This window comes from Cherax quadricarinatus, chromosome 33 (assembly GCF_038502225.1).
Source record: "Cherax quadricarinatus isolate ZL_2023a chromosome 33, ASM3850222v1, whole genome shotgun sequence".
Lineage (NCBI taxonomy): Eukaryota > Metazoa > Arthropoda > Malacostraca > Decapoda > Parastacidae > Cherax > Cherax quadricarinatus.
In genome coordinates, this window is record NC_091324.1 from 1,047,403 (window position 1) to 1,073,271 (window position 25,869).

Below are 25,869 nucleotides of genomic sequence, written 5' to 3' on the forward strand. Positions count from 1 at the left end.
TCCATAGATAACGTTTTTTGACTCCACATATACCTCAACGCACCACTCACCTTTTTTCCCTCATCAATTCTATGATTAACCTCATCCTTCATAAATCCATCCGCCGACACGTCAACTCCCAAGTATCTGAAAACATTCACTTCTTCCATACTCCTCCTCCCCAATTTGATATCCAATTTTTCTTTATCTAAATCATTTGACACCCTCATCACCTTACTCTTTTCTATGTTCACTTTCAACTTTCTACCTTTACACACATTCCCAAACTCATCCACTAACCTTTGCAATTTTTCTTTAGAATCTCCCATAAGCACAGTATCATCAGCAAAAAGTAACTGTGTCAATTCCCATTTTGAATTTGATTCCCCATAATTTAATCCCACCCCTCTCCCAAACACCCTAGCATTTACTTCCTTTACAACCCCATCTATAAATATATTAAACAACCATGGTGACATTACACATCCCTGTCTAAGACCTACTTTTACCGGGAAGTATTCTCCCTCTCTTCTACACACCCTAACCTGAGCCTCACTATCCTCATAAAAGCTCTTTTACAGCATTTAGTAACTTACCACCTATTCCATATACTTGCAACATCTACCACATTGCTCCTCTATCCACTCTATCATATGCCTTTTCTAAATCCATAAATGCAATAAAAACTTCCCTACCTTTATCTAAATACTGTTCACATATATGCTTCAATGTAAACACTTGATCTACACATCCCCTACCCACTCTGAAGCCTCCTTGCTCGTCCGCAATTCTACATTCTGTCTTACCTCTAATTCTTTCAATTATAACCCTACCGTATACTTTTCCTGGTATACTCAGTAAACTTATTCCTCTATAATTTTTAATCTCTTTTGTCCCCTTTCCCTTTATATAAAGGGACTATACATGCTCTCCGCCAATCCCTAGGTACCTTCCCCTCTTTCATACATTTATTAAACAATATATATATATGTATATATATATATTTATATATATATATATATATATATATATATATATATATATATATATATATATATATATATATATATATATATATATATATATATATATATATATTATATATATATATATATATATATATATATATATATATATATATATATATATATATATATATATATATATATATATATATATATATATATATATATATATATATTCCCATCCATCCATCCTAGTACAGTTGCCAGGGGAGATGTGGTGGGTAGGTTGGTCCTTGCTGCTGTTTACCCCAGTCAGGTTTGTGTGTACTCCTCCCTGGAGGCTGTGGAGATTCAGTTAAGCTACAGGGACGCCTGAATGTGTGATCCAACCTTCATCCTGTTAGGGTTTTAGACTGTTCTGCTTTTGTGAGCTGCCCAATACATTTCTCATGGATAACTTTAATCTTGCCACCTTAAGTAGGATGTGGATTGCTTTCTACTGAACTGGACAGTTATTCTTCTGGAGACTTTCCTGACTTCTTTGAATGTTATCACCTTGAATAATGGGTGCCCAATGTATCATAATGTTCATAAGAATGCCTCTTTGTTCATATACCTCTCTGTTTTTATCCTATGTATCTGAACCTCTGCTGGACTATTCTTCCAAACTTATATGGTAGTAATCATTTCCCCCGATTCTGTAGGATCCTTCTCTGTGGTTAAGCTGTGCGGTGGAAGCTGGGGGGTAACAAACTGGCATCTCTCAGATTCAAACCAAGATCTACTTCTCTTCCATGCTGTGCAGGGGGGTTTATGACCATTCTGCTACTGTTTTCATGGATCAACAGAGGCTGTGATTTCTTGATCAGGTGACTTTTCCCATCTGCCAGCTTGTTGGGGAAACTCCCATCTACCAATTTGTTGGGGAAACTAGAACTATGAGAAGCACAGCCAGATTGTACATTTGGCCTTAAGTTTCCTCAGGCACCTCTATTTACTGGTTAATAACATAGTATATCAGTTGGTGTTGACCATCAATAGGAAAGGTTCAAAAATGGCATGTGGATGTCCTGGGTTTGTTACATGGAGGGGAGTTGGCTCCAACACCCATCCTGGACTGATATGGAATAGGATCAGAAAGATGTCTGGAAATAACTCCTGAGACCACTGCTCAGCATCCTCCATCATAGGCAGGTGGAGGATGACTCATCAGAGGTAGCCAACACCTTTATTAAGGGTTTCAACTTTGCCTTCTAGCATTGGGAGCTACAGTCCAGAGTTCTAGGCTTAGAGGCTTGAGAGAGTTTATTTGCCCTGTGGAGTTCACTTGAAGTCTTGTGACTTGTTCTTTGGGATGGGAAATTGTCACCTGCCTTGTCTGCATCTTCTTGGCTCCAGGAAGGCTGGGATCCATCATGATCTTTTGCAGCACCTCTTTCCCTAATGGTTTTATTGGACACTGATTAGTTGGCAGTGGTCTGTGAGTTTGGCTGTCCCAAGGCAGGTTGGGACTCTAGGGAAGCTGCATACTATCCCAATTTCTCTTGATGAACTGCATCTGCAGGTTGTTGGGGAGGATGTTGGATGTTTTTCTGGTCTGGTAGACAGAGATGATAAGGCTGCATCTCTCCCCTACAGTTTGTCTTTTGCAGTTCCAGTCACCTCTCTTGGCCCTATTGTTTGGCTAGTTGGTGATATCTAGGAGGGTTTGCCAGATGCCTTCATACTTTAGCAGTTATTTTCATCCTGGCACAGAAGGTTGGCATTCACCAGCAGCAGACTCTGAGACTGTGGGGCTGACTGTTCACATTCCTCTGAAAGTTTCTGACTAACTGATCCTTCAAAGTGAGGGTTGGTTTGTTCTACTTGAGGAAGTTTTTCCTGGAGGAGGGGGTCCTGCATGGCAATATTTTGAGCATCACCCATTTTATTGTAACAATGGATGGTGTGATTAGTGTTGTCCCCGACTCAGTCGAGGCCTTCTTGTATGTTTGATGTCTATTCCCAGGGTGACCTGTCACTAGCTTCACATAGCAGTGGACCACATCACATAGTGGAATGTTTGTAACAGCTACTGGTTTTCCACTTGGCAAATGATAGCTGTTTATTTTAGCCGGTCCTGGTTTAGACAGCCTGTTGCACACTCGTCCATGGTGTAGTCATGCCCTATGAACATAAGGTAAAATCTTTTTTAAATTATCTTGATTGTTACCTGAAGTGAGGCCCCTCGTATGGAATGTAATAATTACAATTTGAATACGAGTCCAGAATTATGTGAGCTATATTATTCATAATAAATAAAGTTCATGATAATTATGAAGTAATTAAAAGTTAAGAATAATGGGGATGTACTACTGTAGACCTACTGGCCAGTTCTTCATAACTCTTGGAATTTTATTACAAGGCCTGGTTACAGACCGGTCTGTGGGGGTATTGATCCCCAAAACCCTCTCCAGGTATACTTCAGGTATTTCCTCTCCCTTCTCTCCCCTCTCCTCCTTCCTCTCTCCCCCTTCCCCTCTCCCCCTTCCCCTTTCCCCCTTCCCCTCTCCCCCTCTCTCCTTTCCCCCTCTCCCCTTTCCCCTCTTCCTTTTCCCCTCTTCCTTTTCCCCTCTTCCTTTTCCCCTCTTCCCTTTCCCCCTCTTCCCTTTCCCCCTTCCCCTTCCACCCCTCTCTTTCCACACAAATTTTTGGAAGGATGGCTGTGTGTTGTCTCCATTTAGTCATCCACAGACACAAACTTCTGTGCTTTTTTTTTTCTTTATTAATAATGTTATCCTGTATTTTTCAGGCGCGGCACAGGAGCATTTGCAGACAAAAAGAATGGTGATGACGTAGAGAAAGGTTACCGACTCAGAGAAACTGATTTAAGGCTTAGGATAAGTCGCCAAAGACTACGTAATCAACAAAAAAAAGGAGAGGAAGTGATAAGTAAAGGGAAGAGTGAAGGTGCAGTTAGCTTGAAGGTTGATGGTGGTGATCCTAAGCTAAAACTGAACACTTTATCTGCAAAGGTAAATGATGAAGTGGTTAGACGAGAACTGAGGACTAGAGGGGGGTCTCGAGACTCTGAAAAATCTGACGGTAGTACTGATAGTGGCTCCACACAAGCACATGTTAAACGTTCTGCCTCTCAAGCACATCCTCATTTGAATGGTTTGTTTCCAAAAGCAAAAAACAGGAGAACAAGTTCAGATAGTGCTCAGGAAAACATTGATATAACAAGTGAAAATTGTGATGATCGAGTGAAAACCCTCGGTCCAGATAAATATATTAAAAATGTTGTAAATAAAGGACGCCCAAAAACTAGAAGTTGTGTAGTTACTATTGAAACTACTCTGAAAGAAGGTAAGATTCCCGGGGATTCAGGGAGTGAGACTCAGAATGAGAGTCAGCTTAATTCAAAGGGGCTCAAGCTACGTACTCGTAGTCAGGTGACCAACGATATTAAGGAAGTGGGATACACCCGCATCTTACGAGGGCATCATAACCGTTCTGTCAGTCATGACAATAAAAGTCCAACTTTTTTTGAGGATGTTGAAAGAGAAGAAAGCGAACCAGAATCAGCAGCAGGCAGTACCCTGCTCATACCCAGAGATGAGTCTGTGAGGGTTTCAGGGAATGATGCGCTGGTCAGAGCAGCATTGCCAGAGCAATCCACTAGAGAAATAGCTTCAAGGGAATTGGTTCAAAGAGAAGTAAATGCAAGGGAAGTAACGCCCAGCTCAAACTGTTTTGTAGATCTCAGTCGGGTAAAGTTAACAGATCACATGCAGGCAGAGATTACAAATGAAGTATCTCAGCAAAACTGTAGTGAAACTAGCCCAAATTCACAGTGTGTGACTGTGAGTGGACGACCCCCTCTGCGTAGGCTGCGCAGACCTCCTGGTGAAAAATGTGATACTTCTAGTTTAATTTACATTAGTGTAGGAAGTAACTGTTCTAGTAATATTATTAATAATAATACTGATAAAATTTCTGAACAATCACTGCCAACTTTTCAGTTACCTCAGCAGTCTAGTGTTAAAAATGAGGTAAATAGCTTGGAGCCTCATAACAAAAAGACCAAGCATTCAAAGTGCAAACAGACAGCTTTAAAAGACATAGGCAGTACGATGGTTAGTCTTTCTGATTCTAGCGGAGCAGAATCAGTGTCAGCCAGCCTCTCGACAGAAAAAGACGTGTATGAATTTGAAGAGGATGATGATTCATCTTCTCCAGGGTCATTAAGAGTTGGTAAACTTTCTAGTGGATGTGGTCGCTGGGGAAGAAACGTGACGAGTGAGTGTAGGACATCTCCACAGTGTGAATCTCCTCCTCATCCATTGATTGGCTTAACCCCATCTTCTCCTCCAGCAACCATGGTCACTCCAGAGAAAAGTGGAAGATGTGGGGTGAAACTAAGGCTGCGAATGAAGCGATCTCCAGTCTTAGATGAGGTTATAGAGGTTGGGTCTCATCTCTCAGATTCAGGTGTTACTTATGAACCTGAATATGAGGTGTTAACCGTAGAGGGCATCACAAACCAGGACTATCAAACGGATCACCATCATCACCACCATCATCGCCGGCATCGTAAGAAGCACCATCGTGAACGCCGCCGATCTGACTCGTCAGAAGGGGAGAGTACCGATGGAGACAGCACAGCATCACCTCGACCCACTATGAAGCGACTTCGCCTAATATTGGGTAACGAGACACACACAATTACCATCCCTGACACTCACCTTGACCACAAGTAGCACATAAACCACCCGCGATCCATTGTCTTTTGACATGCCCTACCATTTCTTACCTTCCAAACATCATTATGTAATTGAGCCTATAATCCCACAGCCGATTTAACTTACTGTTGTAGGTCAGCCTTTGTCCCATAAACCAACTAAACAGTTCATACTACCATATCTTTAACATTGCCCCCAAACCATATCTGATCCACATACTGTAAATTCCTCGATATTTACAAAAAAAAATCCCATTTGACATATTGATAATACTTAATTCACATGTACAAGCCAAACTTTTTTTTGGCCCACTTTTTCATCAGTCAGGGTCCATGTATTGGCTCAGTTTCTAAACTTCACTGGACCATAGGGTGGATAACTTTTGCCTACGAGTGGTCAAGCTGTTTTATCGTGTTATAGGATTGGCACTGTGCTTTACTGAAAGGATAGGGGCGTTTCATTTACCAAGTATCTGTAAGTTATTTTATGTTTTGTAAATTGTTATACTATTTTCTACACGGGTCGCGGGTGTATCTGTTTAAGTAAATCCTTTATTAATTATTTTTTTAGCTAGACAAAAAAAAAAAAAAGAGGAGGAATTCTTTCACAAGTAAATATTCATAACATTATTACAAACTTTATCATGTTTCTCAAAACATTCTGTGATTGTGTTGATTTTTCAGCGTTAGAAGAACTAGTATGAGAATGTGAATGATGACCTAGGCAGAACCATCAGTGTTTGCAGTAACTCGACATCACCCCTGGGAGCAATGTCACGGCTCATAAGGTTTGACCAAGTCAGCTAATCACTTTCGATGATCAGCGCACAATAATTTCTCCAAGACAGTCAACTTTATTTATTTTTTGGAATAGTATGCTTTTTCCCGAGGACTATATAATTTCCAAGGAGAAATTGTTACGTGGATAGATGGCTTTAGTATTGACGATGTAGAGTGTAGGAAGAGCTATGCTGCAGAGTTCAACAGCTGAGTGGTTGCACTGGGTTTATTTTCTTGCAACCCTGGCTAATTATGAGTTGGAGTATGGCTGTGAGCCCACAACTGGTTAGAAAAGATATGTATAGCAAAAGGAAACTTTTAATATTACATTTCACCTACATAATGCTTAAACACTTAAGGAAGTATGTAGGTGAAACAACACAAGAATAAAGGTCTCTGTTTTGCTATGTCTTTTTAACAAGTAATATTATGAATTCACTGTTTAGAGCAAGATAGAGAAAGCTCCTGAGCTTGTGCAAAATAAAATTATTGTACTGCAATTTCCATCATTAAGAATTCAAAATTAGCTGATATTTTAAGAGGATTGAATAACCAATGTATGGTCTGTATTTGGCCAAACCTGAGAGGCCACTTTTAAATACACTTTTGATCGGCACCATTCCACTCTTGTATATCTTGTCATAACTTCTGAAAGATAACTGTCAATACTGTGTATTGATGTTTGAGTACCAAGTCACTGGTAGCTCTTTAACGGTGGTGTTAATAAAAGTTGTAGAAGTGAAGTATTATTTTACATTTACTCACCTTATTGTTATTAGTATAGATATGTGTTGTGCTTCCAGTACTTTAGACTTTGTCCAAACTGTATCTAATCTACTGGTATGTCTGATCAAATGTAATGACTTGTAAAACCTGAATTTTGTATGATAAAATGAACCATATTTGAATCAGATCACTTTCAGATAGAATTTCAATTACCCCCTTTCCCTTTCTTACCAAACTTTAACTTTGTCTTCATTAACTGCTTTAAAAATTTACAATTGCTTTAAAATTTGAATTAAAGCCATACCTGTGTCAGGCTGACACTTCAAGATGTGTTCCTTGCTAGCAAGATGTGGCTATAATAATAAACTAAGCAGCTGTGTCAGCAGAAGCCACTTATATTTTAACTATGTAGCAGTATTACATAGAGGCTGTTGTACCCCATTACTTGGTACTCTTTATTTGCATTACTCAAGTTATATTCTACACTTCTCCATGACTGATGATGATAATAATAATAATGTACCTTGTACTGAGGAAACTACAAGACATAGTGGCTGCTACATTGTAGCAACTTCAAGGACCCCTCATCATACCACTTGGATGACTAGAATCCATCAGTTTTTCTGATTATGGTAATGACTTTTTTCTTATGGAGTTATATGATGCTCATAGTATGGTAAGTAAATAGTTAGCTACATATTGTAGATTTCATAAAATGTTGAGGATTTGTAAATACCTTCCATTTTATATGCCCAGAGCTTGAATATATAACAACTGCACAAGTCTGTGTGTGTGTGTGATCATGTGCATGCATGCATGTACGTATTACTATTGGTATCTTTTCTACTTATTGTATGTCATGGGACCTAAAAAGATCAGTCTTATATTATAGATTTTCTTTCACTTTTTATGCATTTTCATCAGGGTGTGTAAACTTTCTGGAAATTCCTTTAAACTCGCATAATTATGAATGCTTACTAATCATTATTGGGAAAATTTGCTGAAGTCAATGCTGTATGACCCATATGGATTTAGCGCTTAACCCTGTCATGGTCTCTCACATAAATCTACTTCACTGCTGCCAGGGTCGTTTATGTAGATCTTAATAATAGCGCCCTCAAGTATGCTGTAATTGATAAGTTTTGGCTCACATGAGAGAATGGTTGTGCAGTGGGTGTGCACAGTGTAAAAAAAAATCTTGCGCCATGCAGTGTATGATGGGAGCTGAACCTCTGTTCCTTTCTAGGGGGTTTTCATGATTTTATTGGTTTGTTGGTGTCATGGAGATGGTTTTCATCAGTTAAAGAATGAAAGTGGCCTAAAATAGGCTTGGAAATATTCAATTGTTGGCAGTTGTTTTATAGGATTTTTCCTAGGTCTGCTTCAGTTATTTAGATGGCCTAAACCATAACCAATCATTCTTGGTTATACATATTTTATTAGCTGAGAAATAGGGTAAAACTGTGATTTTCTTGTGTAATGATGGATTCTAAACGCAGAGGCATGGGTGTTGATAAATGACTAGAGGACAGGTTGCTTTATGGCATGATGCCTACAGTATTCTGGATTGTTTTTAAATTTGAATTTTGCATAAAATTGGCCAAATTACAAATTTATGGTCTGTGGGCTAGGTACAATAGTTGGATTGGCAGTTTCTTGCACTCAGTAGAATGGAAGGCATACTAATGAAATCGGCGTGTTGGTTTGAGCAGTGGAATTGGCCTATAATAGGCTTCAAAGTAGGTACAGTCACATGCATAAGATGCTCCCCAGTCTTTAATTTCATGCCTGCATAATTTCGTAAGTTCTTCATGAAATTTCACATTTTTGGTGTTATTACCTTTACCATTGTAGAAGATAATTAAATGTTGCAACACTGACGGAACTTTTAATTTTAGAGTGGGCAGGATAACAGGTATATCTCGCTACTTCTTGTTCTTTATTTTCTCCATGGGGAAGTGGAAAAAGAATTCTTCCTCCGTGAGCCATGTGTCGTAAGAGGCAACGAAAATGCTGGGAGCAAGGGGCTAGTAACCCCTTCTGTATAAATTAACCCTTTGAGAGTCCATCCCATAGTTCTCCGGCTTTGAAGCTAGGGGCCAAGATGTAGTTCTATGCCATGAGCTCAGCTCACTCATATAAGTTGTGAGTGGTAGATTTGGGCCTAGATATGAGGGAATGCATCTGTGTGGTAAGTGTGTACCATTTAAAAGAAATCCTGTGGAACACGGTGCATAATGAGAAAAAACTGAGACTGTGTTTCTTTATTAAAACAGCGACTTTGCTGTGTATTTTCATATGTTTTTCATGGTTGTATTTGCGGTTTCTTGGTCTCTTTTGATAGAATGGAAGATATGTTACAGAAATAGAGATGATTTTGATTGGTTTTATTACTGAAATTGGCTTGAAATTGAACTCAAAGTAACAGAAATGTTCGATTTTTGCCGATGTTCAAAAGTAAACAAATGACGTCACGTGTCTAATACACGTTAGTTGGTGGGTCTAATGTGCTTTCATAAATGCATTGATATTATTTATATAATTACAGTGGACCCTCGTTTTTTGTAAGCATCGGAAGTCGTAATTTTAAAAAATCGTAACGTTTTTTCGTCAAAATATTGACTCTTGAATCGTCGTTTGGCTCACAAATAGTCGTTCGTCCCAGACGCATATGCACAGTCCCAAGCAGCCCCACTCTCCATTCACAGCCAGTGTGCCAATGCTTATCAGCGAGTGAGGATGATCCCACGTGTTCATATGATACATTTCATAATATTCCAATCATATTAGTGCTTGCAACTGCTAAATAAGCTACCATGGCTCCAAAGAGAGCTCCTAGTGCCAGGCCTTTGGTAAAGAAGGTGAGAAACATGATAGAATTCAAGAAAGAACTCGTTGCAAAGTATACCAAAGTGGAGGAGTAAGAGAGAGGGGAGAATGTACCTTCTTCAGTGATTCTACGATATGTACGATACTAAAGCAGCATTAGTCGATAAAGGCTATAGCGCCACCCAGCGATAAAATGTAGCATTAACAGTGTAGCAAGTAAGATAAGCAATTAATCGATAGAAAAAGGACAGCACGAACCTAACTCCTCCAATGTTGTTGGAGTTATATAGGGCTATTGACAAGACCGCCACCTCCACCACCACTGTGTACAGTTTATGCTCTCAATGGCCCTTATACACCCAACAACAAAACAGACCACCATCGTGACATACGTAATGACATTTTTTATTCGTTCTAGAGTATATGTCATGATTCTATGTTATTAATATTGTTTATTATGTCATATTAGATGAATTGTCAGAGTGACGGACTATCTTGTCCTGCCTCCATACACACTCCCCTGCTTCCGCCACAATTCCTAACATACGTAATGACATATTTTATTCATACACCAACAAGAGTCTTCAATATAGGTGTGTGTGGGAAACAAGCAGGTTGCAACACTTGGGTTGGAAACAGTAAATGTATAAAAGGCATTCAGCATGAAGTTATAAATAAAGACAATAGATCAGGTCAGCAAACAAAGGGGGACAGCAGAGGGCAGCAAGGGACTAGCTCCCTTAAGGTTTACTATACTAATAGCAGGAGTGTAAGAAATAAGATAGATGAGCTAAGATTAATTGCAAGTGCAGGAGACATAGATATTATTGCTATAACAGAGACCTGGCTCAATCTGAAAGATAGAGAGATGCCCTCTGAATGTCACATACAAGGCTATAAATTATTCCACACTGACAGGGTCAACAGGAAAGGTGGTGGAGTAGCGATGTATGTCAGAGACAATTTAAATTGTTGTGTTAGACAAGATATTAAATTAGAAGCGTCAGCCACTGAATCTGTTTGGTTACAGCTTCTCGAGGGCCGAGAAAAACTAATTTTGGGTGTGATTTACAGGGCCCCAAATCTTGATAGGGAGTGCAGTAAACTTCTATGGGACGAAATTCGTAAGGCATCTACATACGAAAATGTTGTGCTAATGGGAGATTTCAACTATAGACAGATTGACTGGAGCAATTTGACAGGAAATTTAGAGTCAGGTGACTTTCTTGATACGATCCAGGATTGTTTTTTAAAACAGTTTGTGACAGAGCCAACTAGGGGAAATAACCTCCTTGACTTGGTTCTTGCCAGTAGGGAAACACTAATTAATAATCTTGAGGTTAATGATGAGCTTGGGGAAAGTGATCACAAATCACTCAGTTTTAATATATCATGGAATTCCCCTAATAATGGCAATCAAGTCTCCGTCCCTGACTTTCGCTTGGCTGATTTCATAGGACTGAAAAATTACTTAGGTGGGCTGAACTGGAATGACCTGACTAAGGGTCAGGTAGGTGGTGATGGTTGCCGATATGATGCTTTCCAGGGCATAGTTCTAGCTGCTCAGTCAAATTATGTTCCAAATAGGGAAATCAGATCAAACAAAAATGATCCTAAATGGATGAACAATAGATTAAAATATCTGATTGGTCAAAAGAGAGGCATATATAGGCAAATCAAAAGAGGAGAGGGGCAATTGAGAAATCGATATATTCAGTTAAAGAGAGAAATAAAAAAGGGAATTAGAAAAGCAAAAAGAGATTATGAGGTTAAAGTTGCAAGAGAATCGAAGACTAACCCAAAAGGATTCTTTCAGGTATACAGAAGTAAGATCAGGGACAAGATAGGCCCACTCAAAAGTTCCTCGGGTCAGCTCACTGACAGTGATAAGGAAATGTGTAGAATTTTTAACACATACTTCCTCTCAGTTTTTACACAGGAGGATACCAGCGATATTCCAGTAATGATAAATTATGTAGAACAGGACGATAATAAACTGTGTACTATTAGGGTCACAAGTGACATGGTCCTTAGGCAAATAGATAAATTAAAACCTAACAAATCCCCAGGCCCTGATGAACTGTATGCAAGGGTTCTAAAGGAATGTAAAGAGGAGCTTAGCACACCTTTGGCTAATCTTTTCAACATATCACTACAAACTGGCATGGTGCCAGATAAGTGGAAAATGGCAAATGTGATACCTATTTTCAAAACAGGTGACAGGTCCTTAGCTTCGAACTATAGACCAATAAGCCTAACCTCCATAGTGGGAAAATTTATGGAATCAATAATTGCCGAGGCAGTTCGTAGCCACCTTGAAAAGCATAAATTAATCAACGAATCTCAGCATGGTTTTACAAAGGGGCGTTCCTGCCTTACGAATTTATTAACTTTTTTCACTAAGGTATTTGAGGAGGTAGATCATGGTAATGAATATGATATTGTGTATATGGACTTCAGTAAGGCTTTTGACAGGGTCCCACATCAGAGACTATTGAGGAAAATTAAAGCACATGGAATAGGAGGAGAAATTTTTTCCTGGATAGAGGCATGGTTGACAAATAGGCAGCAGAGAGTTTGCATAAATGGGGAGAAATCAGAGTGGGGAAGTGTCACGAGCGGTGTTCCACAGGGGTCAGTGTTGGGCCCCCTGCTGTTCACAATCTACATAAACGACATAGATGAGGGCATAAAGAGCGACATCGGCAAGTTTGCCGATGACACCAAAATAGGCCGTCGAATTCATTCTGACGAGGACATTCGAGCACTCCAGGAAGATTTGAATAGACTGATGCAGTGGTCGGAGAAGTGGCAGATGCAGTTTAATATAGACAAATGCAAAGTTCTAAATGTTGGACAGGACAATAATCATGCCACATATAAACTAAATAATGTAGATCTTAATATTACGGATTGCGAAAAAGATTTAGGAGTTCTGGTTAGCAGTAATCTGAAACCAAGACAACAGTGCATAAGTGTTCGCAATAAAGCTAATAGAATCCTTGGCTTCATATCAAGAAGCATAAATAATAGGAGTCCTCAGGTTGTTCTTCAACTCTATACATCCTTGGTTAGGCCTCATTTAGATTATGCTGCACAGTTTTGGTCACCTTATTACAGAATGGATATAAATTCTCTGGAAAATGTACAAAGGAGGATGACAAAGTTGATCCCATGTATCAGAAACCTTCCCTATGAGGATAGACTAAGGGCCCTGAATCTGCACTCTCTAGAAAGACGTAGAATTAGGGGGGATATGATTGAGGTGTATAAATGGAAGACAGGAATAAATAAAGGGGATGTAAATAGTGTGCTGAAAATATCTAGCCTAGACAGGACTCGCAGCAATGGTTTTAAGTTGGAAAAATTCAGATTCAGGAAGGATATAGGAAAGTACTGGTTTGGTAATAGAGTTGTGGATGAGTGGAACAAACTCCCAAGTACCGTTATAGAGGCCAGAACGTTGTGTAGCTTTAAAAATAGGTTGGATAAATACATGAGTGGATGTGGGTGGGTGTGAGTTAGACCTGATAGCTTGTGCTACCAGGTCGGTTGCCGTGTTCCTCCCTTAAGTCAATGTGACCTGACCTGACTAGGTTGGGTGCATTGGCTTAAGCCGGTAGGAGACTTGGACCTGCCTCGCATGGGCCAGTAGGCCTTCTGCAGTGTTCCTTCGTTCTTATGTTCTTATGTTCTTATGTCTCATTGTTTTCTGTGTATGTAAATCTATATTTCATGCAAAAAAAATTTTTTTTTTTTTGTTAATACTTTTGGTCTGAAACGGATTAATTGGATTTACGTTATTTCTTATGGGGAAAATGGTTTCGCAAATCGTCAGTTTCGCCATTAGTCACACACTCCGGAACGGATTAATTATGAAAAATGAGGGTCCACTGTACGTATTACAGTATTGTGTAACAGTAAATCTTCTATTTTTTGGTGTGAATAAAAATTCATTATATAAATAAAGAATCAAAGTGGAATTCATTTTTAAAACCTGGAAATGTAACTAATAAACAGAGGAAATGTTAGTTTAGTGCCAGGAATGCCTGCATTGTTTATTCTGGACCCTATTTTGAAACTGGAATATTTTGAACTTTGTGTGAAATTGGCCAAATTACAGATTTCCAGTCACTTTATTAGGTAGTTGAAATACTTGGTTGGGCGATTTGTTGTGCTTAATTGATAAAATAGAAGTAATACTAGCGAAATAGCGAAGAATTTGGTCGACTAGAATAGTGTAATTGGCCTAAAACGGGAGTCAAAGTGGGCAAAATTGCTGATGTGTAAATATCGCTGATGCAGCAGAATTTGCAAGAGCGTAATTTCATCAATTTTCCATCAAAATTTGTACTTTAGGTTTTATTACTTTCAGAAAAAAAATTCTCTACCATTTCATGAGAATAAATAACAAAATTTTTCTTAGAAAATTCTTAGACACTGTGGACAAGTTGCAGATCGGGGGTCTGGACCCCGAAAAGGTTAAAAAGCTTTCATTTTTCTTTGGAGATCATCCTGCCTCGGTGGGATACAGCTGGTTCATTAAAAAAATAAGGTGATGGAGTTAAAATTATTATTGCTTTGAGAGGACCAAAATGACTGGTTCAATTAATTTATCCCTAAGGAATTATATTAGTGTAAGGCTGAGTTTAGTTATACAAAAGGTTTAGTTCACTTGGTGGCATTGAATGAATGAGTGAGTGTGTGTGTGTGTGTGTGTGTGTGTGTGTGTGTGCAGGTAGTCTCAGCATCTGGTGGTGTGTGACTTAGCACCATTGTTAACATTAGTGAAGGAAAGATACATTACACAACAAACTTTTATTGGAACAACATTTGGCTGTATGTAGACTGTCCTGTCTTTACCTGGTGGTGTCACTGTTACCTCACTACGTGATCACTGCACATGAGAAGACTGGTGGTGTCATTGTTACCTCACTACATGATCACTGCACATGAGAAGACTGGTTGTGTCACTGTTACCTCACTATGTGATCACTGCACATGAGAAGACTGGTGGTGTCACTGTTACCTCACTACGTGATCACTGCACATGAGAAGACTGGTGGTGTCACTGTTACCTCACTACATGATCACTGCACATGAGAAGACTGGTGGTGTCACTGTTACCTCACTACATGATCACTGCACATGAGAAGACTGGTGGTGTCACTGTTACCTCACTACATGATCACTGCACATGAGAAGACTGGTGGTGTCACTGTTACCTCACTACATGATCACTGCACATGAGAAGACTGGTGGTGTCACTGTTACCTCACTACATGATCACTGCACATGAGAAGACTGGTGGTGTCACTGTTACCTCACTACGTGATCACTGCACATGAGAAGACTGGTGGTGTCACTGTTACCTCACTACGTGATCACTGCACATGAGAAGACTGGTGGTGTCACTGTTACCTCACTACGTGATCACTGCACATGAGAAGACTGGTGGTGTCACTGTTACCTCACTACATGATCACTGCACATGAGAAGACTGGTGGTGTCACTGTTACCTCACTACGTGATCACTGCACATGAGAAGACTGGTGGTGTCACTGTTACCTCACTACGTGATCACTGCACATGAGAAGACTGGTGGTGTCACTGTTACCTCACTACATGATCACTGCACATGAGAAGACTGGTGGTGTCACTGTTACCTCACTACGTGATCACTGCACATGAGAAGACTGGTGGTGTCACTGTTACCTCACTACGTGATCACTGCACATGAGAAGACTGGTGGTGTCACTGTTACCTCACTACATGATCACTGCACATGAGAAGACTGGTGGTGTCACTGTTACCTCACTACGTGATCACTGCACATGAGAAGACTGGTGGTGTCACTGTTACCTCACTACATGATCACTGCACATGAGAAGACTGGTGGTGTCACTGTTACCTCACTACATGATCACTGCACATGAGAAGACTGGTGGTGTCACTGTTACATCACTACATGATCACTGCACATGAGAAGACTGGTGGTGTCACTGTTACCTCACTACGTGATCACTGCACATGAGAAGACTGGTGGTGTCACTGTTACCTCACTACATGATCACTGCACATGAGAAGACTGGTGGTGTCACTGTTACCTCACTACATGATCACTGCACATGAGAAGACTGGTGGTGTCACTGTTACCTCACTACATGATCACTGCACATGAGAAGACTGGTGGTGTCACTGTTACCACACTACATGATCACTGCACATGAGAAGACTGGTGGTGTCACTGTTACCTCACTACATGATCACTGCACATGAGAAGACTGGTGGTGTCACTGTTACCTCACTACATGATCACTGCACATGAGAAGACTGGTGGTGTCACTGTTACCTCACTACGTGATCACTGCACATGAGAAGACTGGTGGTGTCACTGTTACCACACTACATGATCACTGCACATGAGAAGACTGGTGGTGTCACTGTTACCTCACTACATGATCACTGCACATGAGAAGACTGGTGGTGTCACTGTTACCTCACTACATGATCACTGCACATGAGAAGACTGGTGGTGTCACTGTTACCTCACTACATGATCACTGCACATGAGAAGACTGGTGGTGTCACTGTTACCACACTACATGATCACTGCACATGAGAAGACTGGTGGTGTCACTGTTACCACACTACATGATCACTGCACATGAGAAGACTGGTGGTGTCACTGTTACCTCACTACATGTTCACTGCACATGGGAAGACTGGTGGTGTCACTGTTACCTCACTACATGATCACTGCACATGGGAAGACTGGTGGTGTCACTGTTACCTCACTACATGATCACTGCACATGGGAAGACTGGTGTTGTCACTGTTACCTCACTACATGTTCACTGCACTTGGGAAGACTGATGGATTTTAAAGTATTTGTGTATCTTAACAATAACAAAATACCTGTTTTATTATATAAATGAATATTTAAACTTATTATATTGTATATATGTACCATGGTTTGGGAGCAAGGGGCTAGTAACCCCTTCTGTATACATTTCTTAAGTTAAATAGAGAAACTTTCGTTTTTGTTTTTAGGCCACCCTGCTCTGATGGGATGTGGCTGGTTTGGTGAAAGAAGGAATACCGTGGTTTAAGGTGATAGTGTCCTGCAGCTTAACAAAAGTCCTATAACAGTAATTCTTACATAACCAAGACATGCTCTAATTAATGGTACATTTATAAACTGTCACATTATTTACCTTCTGTATACATTTGGAGACTTCAGAGCTTTGCTTTGTGTCGTTTTTACTCTTTGTAATTGGCAATGATATTTTATGAATTTAGTGAGGCTCAGGTTATTGTGTGTAGGATAGAGGAAGATTACTTCCCAGTAAAAGTAGGTCTTAGATTGAGATGTGTAATGTCACCATGATTGTTTAATATATTTATAGATGGGGTTGTAAAATATATAAATGCTGGGGTGTTGGGGAGAGGCGTGGGATTAAATTATGGGAAATCAAATACGAAATGGGAGTTGACGCAGTTACTTTTTGCTGGTGATACTGTGCTTTTGGGAGATTCCAAAGAAAAGTTGCAAAGGTTAGTGGACGAGTTTGGGAGGGTGCATAAAGGTAGAAAGTTGTAAGTGAACATAGAAAAGAGTAAGGTGATGAGGGTATCAAACAATTTAGATAAAGAAATATTAGATATCACATTGGAGAGGAGTATGGAAGAAGTGAATGTTTTGAGATATTTGGGAGTTGACTTGTCAGCAGATGGGTTTATGAAGGATGAGGTTAACCATAGAATTGATGAATGAAAAAAAGGTGGTGTGTGTGTTGAGGTATCTGTGGAGACAAAAACGTTATCCATGAGGCAAAGAAGGGAATATACGAAAGTATAGCAGCACAAACACACTATATGGGTGGGAAGCATGGGCTGTAAATGCTGCAGCGAGGAGGCGGCTGGAGGCAGTGGAGATGTCCTGTCTAAGGCAATGCGTGGTGTGAATATTATGCAGAGAATTCATAGTGTGGAAATGGGGATGTGTGAAGTTACTAAAAGTATTAGTCAGAGGGCTGAAGAGGGGTTGTTGAGGCAGTTTGGTCATTTAGAGAGAATGGAACAAAGTAGAATGACTTGGAGAGCATATAAATCTGTAGGGGTAAGAACAGGTGGGGTAGAGGTTGTCCTCAAAAGGTTGGAGGGAGGGGATAAAGGCGGTTTTGTGGGACCTGATGAGCTGTTTGAATGTGAGCAGAGTAATATTTTGTGAAGGGATTCAGGGAAACCTGTTAGCCAGACTTGTGTCCTGGAAATGGGAAATACAGTGCTTACACTTTAAAGGAGGAGTTTCGGATATTGTCAGTTTGGAGTGACTGTCTAAACTGTCGTATTGGAGCGCCTCTCCAAAGACAGTGATTATGTGTGTGTGATGGTGAAAGTGTTGAATGATAATGAAAGTTGGGAGGGGGGTTCTTTCTTTTTGTATCACCCTGCCTTGGTGGGAAATGGCTGATGCTCACACAAGTGTGCATGAGTGTGTTAGATAGTTGCAAATGGAGACAAATGGTTTTTGGGACTTGACGTCCCGATGGAGTGTAAGCAAGGTAACATTTATAAAGGGATTCGGGGAAACTGGTAGGCCAGACTTGATTCCCAGAGATCAGAAGTACAGTGCCGACACTCTGAAGGAGGGATGTTAATGTTGTAGTATTATAGCTAGTGTAAGCATGCTTCTGACAAGACAGTGATAGAGTGAATGATGATGGAAGTTTTTTTTTTTTTTTACTTCTTTTTCAGGCCACCTTGCCTCGGTGGAAAACGGCCGATGTGTCAATGTTAAAAAAAAATCCGCACATAAGAGACTGAAACTTAGGATGACATTTCAGTCCAATTTGGACCATTAACTAGTTAACAGTCCATGTCAGACCAAAACATCATCGTATGTTTCAGTCTCTTACGTGTGGGTTATTTGTGTATTGTTCCAGTCACTGTATTGTGCTTTTTTATTCTTTCTTCATTAGTGTTGGTGTTTCCACTGAATATATTCTGAGAACTGCTTAGCTCATCCCTCTTGATACTCCAGCTTTACCTGTCCAATTCAAATTAAAAATCACCTGCTTCCAGTCAAGTTGATGTCCACTAATACTGTGCTGTACTTATACCATGACAAAGAGTTTCTTAGTGGTTATTTCAACCATGATTTATTCAGATGAGTGTTTATATGTTGATAATGGTTTCACAGATGGACATAGCCATGATATACCCTCTCCACCCCCACCCCTATGTACTCTCTTTGCTGCTGTTGCTGCTTTTCTTCTTTCTTTCTTTCTTTCTTCTTCCTGAAGCAAAATAATTCATACTTAAGACATTTGTTATCTGTTTTTTTTGGATTTGTAAGCCTTTTAAAAACACGTTTGATCAGTTTTTTAACGTTCTGTAAATCAATTTTGCCAACAACTACATACAATAAACCCTTAATTTAATGGACTAGTGGGGGAGGGATGGTACTGGTGTTTGTGGTGGGATAGACATGAGATTGTTGTCATGTTCAAAACAATAATGGAAAATTCTGTAAACAACAGATTTTGTCTGTAGTTTTCAGATCAACTGGACCAGGGGATTGTCTTTTATTTACAAAGTCCATGAAACTGAGGGTTTATTACTGCATGTTAAGCAACTTAACTGCCTAATTTGACTGAAATACATATGCAAGGTGAAGTAAGATGGATCATTATTGGAACTGTATTGTCTTGCAGTATGGGAACTAAAAATCAATATCAGTTTGCAGTTGGCTCTTTAACTGATTTGCAGTGTTGATTAACCTGCAACCATTAAAAATGTTTTGCCACTAATGTGAGATGATAACATGGAATATTGTCTGTTAAGGGATGTCCTGGCTGTCATCGCCTCAGTGATGACGGCCAGGAACGAACTCTTCCAATCTGCTCTGCCTATCTTTTCCACCCTCCACCTCCACCAGCATCTTCCGTTAGCCCAAGTCGCCTGATCTCCAAGGTAAATACACTTTATAAAACCAGTTTCTTAACATATTCTTTTATTATGTTTTATGTTTTTATACAGTATTTCTTATTTACAAGTATATTTTTCTTACTTAAAAACCTGTAACAAAAAAATTGGGGTGGTTTTTTTTGGGGGGGCTGGAACGGATTAGTGGCATTTCAGTTAATTTCAGTGAGGAAATTTGATTTGATATACGAGCAAATTGAGTTACGAGTTCGGTCACGGAATGAATTAAACTCGTAAGTCAAGGTGCCACTGTATTTTCCTGGCCAGGACAAACTTGATTCCACATGTGAGCTTTACATGAGGTTACTGGATAGTGTGTATCAATTTTTTTTATTTTGCACCAAAACTCATTTAGCATCTTAACCTTACCTTTCTAGAATTGATGATTATAAAGATCGTAAGTAGTGCTTTATTTAAAAACAAGAAAGTACAAGCGAGACAATTTTTGTGAGAGGGCCATGTAGGCACAGTATTTTGGGCAGGCTTAAACCAGGATTAAAATACATAATGCAGTGGACCCCCGCTTTATGATCACCTCCCAATGCTACCAATTATGTAAGTGTATTTGTGTAAGTGCGTTTGTACGTGTATGTTTGGGTGTCTGAAATGGACTAATCTAATTCACAATATTCCTTATGGGAACAAATTCGTTCAGTATTGGCACCTGAACATACTTCTGGAATGAAATAATATTGTAAACCGGGGGTCCACTGTAATGTTCCGCAAAAAAAAATTCATGAATGAAAAGTTTTAATTTAACACAAAGTAATGAGAAGTTAGATGGAGAAAATATATAGAGATGTATGTATGTTTTGGTCACAGCTTACAAGCACCTAGAATGGATTGGTATGATGTACAAGGCAAAATTAATAATTGGATAGAGTAATAATTATGATAAAGAACATAGCAATGAGAAGTAATAGTAGTAATAATAATAATGTGATGAAGGTTATTGGTGTGGTCAGAAACTTACATTTAGGGTCAAGATCAAAGAAAATGGTTCATAGTGTTAATTACAAAATAGCACGATTTTTTTTTTTTTAACACGGCCATTTCCCAACGAGGCAGGATGACCCAAAAACAAAGAAAAAAAAACCACCATCACTCATACATAGTAACTGTCTTTGCAGAGGCATTCAGATACAACAGTTTAGATGTCCCTCCAAACTGCCAATATCACAAACCCCTCCTTTAAAGTGTAGGCATTGTACTTCCCATTTCTGGCTGACTGGTTTCCCTGAATCCCTTCACAAAATATTACCCTGCTCACACTCCAACAGCTCATCAGGTCCCAAAAACCATTCATCTCCATTCACTCCTATCTAACACGCTCATGCACGCTTGAGAAATTTGTTTACTGAATTACATGATTGTACTGTTCAAGCACACTGCATATTTTTAGCTTTGATTTGAAATTAGTTGTTATATGTCTTTAGTACAATGCCAGCACTTTAAAGGAGGGGTTTGGGATATTGGCAGTTTGGAGAGACATCTAAACTGTCATATCTGAGCACCTCTACAAAGACAGTGATTATGTATGAGTGATGGTGAAAGTGTTGAATGATGACGAAAGTTTTTTCTTTCTTTTTGGGTTTTTCTTTCATTTTGGGTCACCCTGCCTCAGTGGGAATTAGCTGACGCGTTAAAAAAAAATTGTCTTCAGTTCTGATTAGCCAGGCTCAAAGCTTGGAGGTGGGAAGTACAATGCTTACACACTAAAGGGGGGGGGGGAGGTTGGGATATTGGCTCTTTGGAGTGACATCTAAACTGTCATATCTGGGCGTCTCTACAAAGACAGTGATTTTGTATGAATGATGGTGAAAGATTTTTTTTTTTTCTCGTCACCCTGAATCAGTGGGAGATGGCCGACATGTTGAAAAACAGTGTTTAGTTCCTCTAATAAGTTATTCCATAGTTTTGGCTCTTTAATTTTCATAAGAGTTTCTGTGGATGTTGAAACACTTGTGTGTTCTGTTACAATACTCTTGGAAGTGTCTTAGGTGAGCATCATTGTGTAGTGTTCTAAACATGTGAAGTGAACAGTCATAAGTATGCATGGCATTTATATTAAGGTTTTGGGACTTAAAGGCATAACGGGTTATAATTGAAGTTTGTGATGGCTGTCTCCTCTTGAGTGATGATTGCCTTGAGGTGGTTTATTGAAGTGGATCCACAGGCACAAATCCCATGTGTGCTGTATGGTAAATGAAGAAAAAGTATGTTGTTAGTAGTTTAGATTGGCAAACATAATACAATGGACCCTCGACCAACGTTGGCATTGTCTAACGTTAAATCCGACTAGCGATACATTTTAACGCAAAAATTTTGCCTCAACTAGCGCTAAAAAACCCGACCAACGCTATTCGTTCCGTTCGAGACGCGTCCACTTGTGGCCTGAGCGCGCCTCACTTGTCCTGTGGGTGCCAGTGTTTACAAGCCAGCCAGCCACCATGGTCCCATCCAAACATACAATCGGAGCATTTCATATCACAGCGTTTGTAGTGATTGCACCTGCAAAATAAGTCACCATGGGCCCCAAGAAAGCTTATAGTGCCAGCCCTACAGCAAAAAGGGTGAGAATTACTATGGATATGAAGAAAGAGATCATTGCTAAGTATGAAAGTGGAGTGCATGTCTCCGAGCTGGCCAGGTTGTACACAAAACCCCAATCAACCATCGCTACTATTGTGGGCAAGAAAACGGCAATCAAGGAAGCTGTTCTTGCCAAAGGTGCAGCTATGTTTTTGAAACTGAGATCGCAAGTGATAGAGGATGTTGAGAGACTGTTATTGGTGTGGATAAACGAAAAACAGATAGCAGGAGATAGCATCTCTCAAGCGATCATATGTGAAAAGGCTAGGAAGTTGCATGACGATTTAATTAAAAAAATGCCAGCAACTAGTGATGTGAGTGAATTTAAGGCCAGCAAAGGTTGGTTTGAGAGATTTAAGAATCGTAGTGGCATACATAGTGTGATAAGGCATGGCAAGGCTGCCAGTTCGGACCACAAAGCGGCTGAAAAATATGTGCAGGAATTCAAGGAGTACATAGACAGTGAAGGACTGAAACCTGAACAAGTGTTTAATTGTGACGAAACAGGCCTGTTTTGGAAGAAAATGCCAAGCAGGACCTACATTACGTTTGTCGAGGGTCCAGTGTACAGCCTCTCCTCACTTAACGGAGTTCCATTCCTAAAACCACGTCGTTAAACAAATTCGTTGCTAAGTGAGGAGCCTACTATAATGGTAGTGGGTTTGTGTCAACCTTCTTTGATATTGCTTTAATGTCACATTTGCACCATTTATATTTATGGTATTTTTTTATGTTTATACAGTAGTGTACTGTACAATGGTACCTTGGGATACGAACAGCTCAAAACGTGAACAATTATATAAGTGTATTATTCCTTGAAATCGTAATGACATGATTGCAAACAAACCATACCACGGGCGGGATTTGAACCCGCGGTCAGAGAGTCTCAAAACTCCAGACTGTCGCGTTAGCCACTGGACCAGCTAGCCACAATAAGATTTGTCCAACTAGGTAGCTGGAGATTCGTCTGTAAAAAACTTGCATTTGTGGTCACAGTGGTGCCTATGCTAACCTTCCTATGGTGTAGAAATATACCTAGTTGGACGAATCTTATTGTGGCTAGCTGGTCCAGTGGCTAACGCTACGGTCTGGAGTTTTGAGACTCTCTGACCGCGGGTTCAAATCCCGCCCGTGGTATGGTTTGTATTATTCCTTATGGGAACAGATTCGTTCGGTATCAGCACTTGAACAGCCTTCTGGAAAGAAATAAGTTCGTATCCTGAGGTACCACTGTATGTTGAAATAAACAGAATAGAGGAAATCAGCTCTAATGTACATTATGTAGTTATAAATACTGGTCAGAGAGCCTGTTGTAAGTCTAGTAAACCAGTATGTCACTAAGTGAGGAGAGGCTGTGGTAAATTTTAAAGAGCATCTCTACGGTTTCTGACTTTTTTTTTTTTGGTATGTGTTGGATATATGATTTATTTCAATTTGTCAACAGTTACTCCTAGGAAATTTCTTTTTTTTTTTTCTTATTGATTTTATTACTTCTAATGCAGTGGTACCTCAAGCTTCGAACAGCTCCCAACTCGAACAGTTATGTAAGTGTATTTTTTTGTAAGTGTATTTTTGGGGTCTGAAACAGATTAATCTAATTTACATTATTCCTTATGGGAATAAATTCGTTTGATATTGGCACTCGAACAGCCTTCTGGAGCGACTTAGGTTCGTAACTCGAGGTACCACTGTATATGAAGATTAAGTTTGAAAGTTAAGACACATGTGCAACATCTGGATATCTTTATTGTAGACGTTTAGCCATCCAGTGGCTTTATCAATATAGATTCTAGGGCATAATTAGAAGACAGTAGAACTTTATACAAAAGATGAGGTAATCAGTCCCTCAGCCTTGGAGTTAGTGTTCACAGCATCGTGGTGGTGGAGAATCTGGAGCAAAGGTAAGGAGACTGGCGGTTATATAGGCGTCGGTGGAATGGCAAAACGTCTATAATAAAGATATCCAGATGTTGCACATGTGTCTTAAACTTTCATATTGTCGGTATTTTATACCTTTCTTGCACAACTTGTCAGACACTGCAACATCATGGAATCTTGGTTCAGAGGACATCTACAAGACCTTCTTCACAGCTACTACAACTAACCCATCCCTTTGGATAGGACCTACTTCCACTGGGGAATCCTGCCTACCAGTGACTATGCCCTCGTCTGCTGCACATCCCTTCCACTGACGCCTATATAACCGCCAGTCTTCTTGCCTTTGCTCCAGATTCTCCACCACCACGATGCTGTGAACACTAACTTCCAAGGTTGAGGGACTGATTACCTCATCTTTTGTATATAGTTCTACTGTCTTCTAATTATGTCCTAGAATCTGTATTGATAAAGCCACTGGATGGCGAAACATCTACAGTAAAGATATCCAGATGTTGCACATGTGTCTTAACTTTCATATTGTCGGTATTTTATACCTTTCTTGCACAAGATTAAGTTTATTGGTAATCATCCAGGTGTAACTTGTTTTTTAGTTCATCATTAACTAAGATGCTTAATGTCAGTGGATGTGAACATGGTAATATAAAGAGAAGATTGCAGTTTTTAGATGTTGAGTAGCCTTTGATAGGTCATTGGTACTGATAGGAAAAATGAGGACCCAGAATGCTATCTCTCTCCTATGTGCAGATTATTTGTGTATATTGGTCAACAGTATCACAAGCCTGTCACACAAATATAAAAGCTGAATAGGATAGTCCTTGTAAGTGTTCATTAAACCGTGTTAAGCATTCTTATTAAATCATTTTTTTTTTTTTAAGGTTTGAATCTGAAATGATGAGTCAGTATATTGTGTCTAGTAAGTATGTGTACAGATGTTTGTGGATTAGTTTCTCAAATTTTAATAACATTGGAAGATAAGGTATTGGTATGTAGTTACTAATATCAGATCACTTCTGTGGATGAGTGTTATTGTGGCTCTTACGAGAATATCTGGAAAGGCTCTTCAAGGGATTTGTTGAGAAATATTGCAATAGCTGGAGACAACACTTGTACAGCTTTTTTGTACGTAGTTGGAGGTATTTCAGTTATGTTAAGGGTTGTATTTTTTAGTGATTTTCTTATTACAGTTATGATTCTAAATAAAAGGTGTTAAGATTTTTTTTGCCAATCGGAGCTTTATTGATTTTGGTATGAGCCTCCAAATTGTTGTTTGCCAGATAAGCTCCTATTATTGAGACGTTATTCATTACAGTATGTTCACAGTATTATTAGTTGAAAGGGAAGGTTTGGTTGCCTGACAGAAAGTCTGATTTGTTTTCTTTGCTAGAG

General features: G+C 39.5%; 1 protein-coding gene across 2 annotated transcripts in view; it reads left to right on the forward strand.

Moving 5' to 3' along the window:
* Window positions 1-7,190, forward strand: part of Hmt4-20 (Histone methyltransferase 4-20) — a 110,503-nt gene extending 103,313 nt beyond the window's left edge. The window contains exons 8-9 of one of the 2 annotated variants that reach the window (XM_070090757.1): window positions 3,736-5,633; window positions 6,352-7,190. In XM_070090757.1, the coding sequence (XP_069946858.1) occupies window positions 3,736-5,633; window positions 6,352-6,371 (1,918 nt within the window). In that variant the 3' untranslated portion in view covers window positions 6,372-7,190. Of the gene's footprint in view, window positions 1-3,735 lie in introns of both variants that reach the window. The other variant, XM_070090756.1, reaches the window with a different exon arrangement.
* Window positions 7,191-25,869: the final 18,679 nt, after the last annotated feature.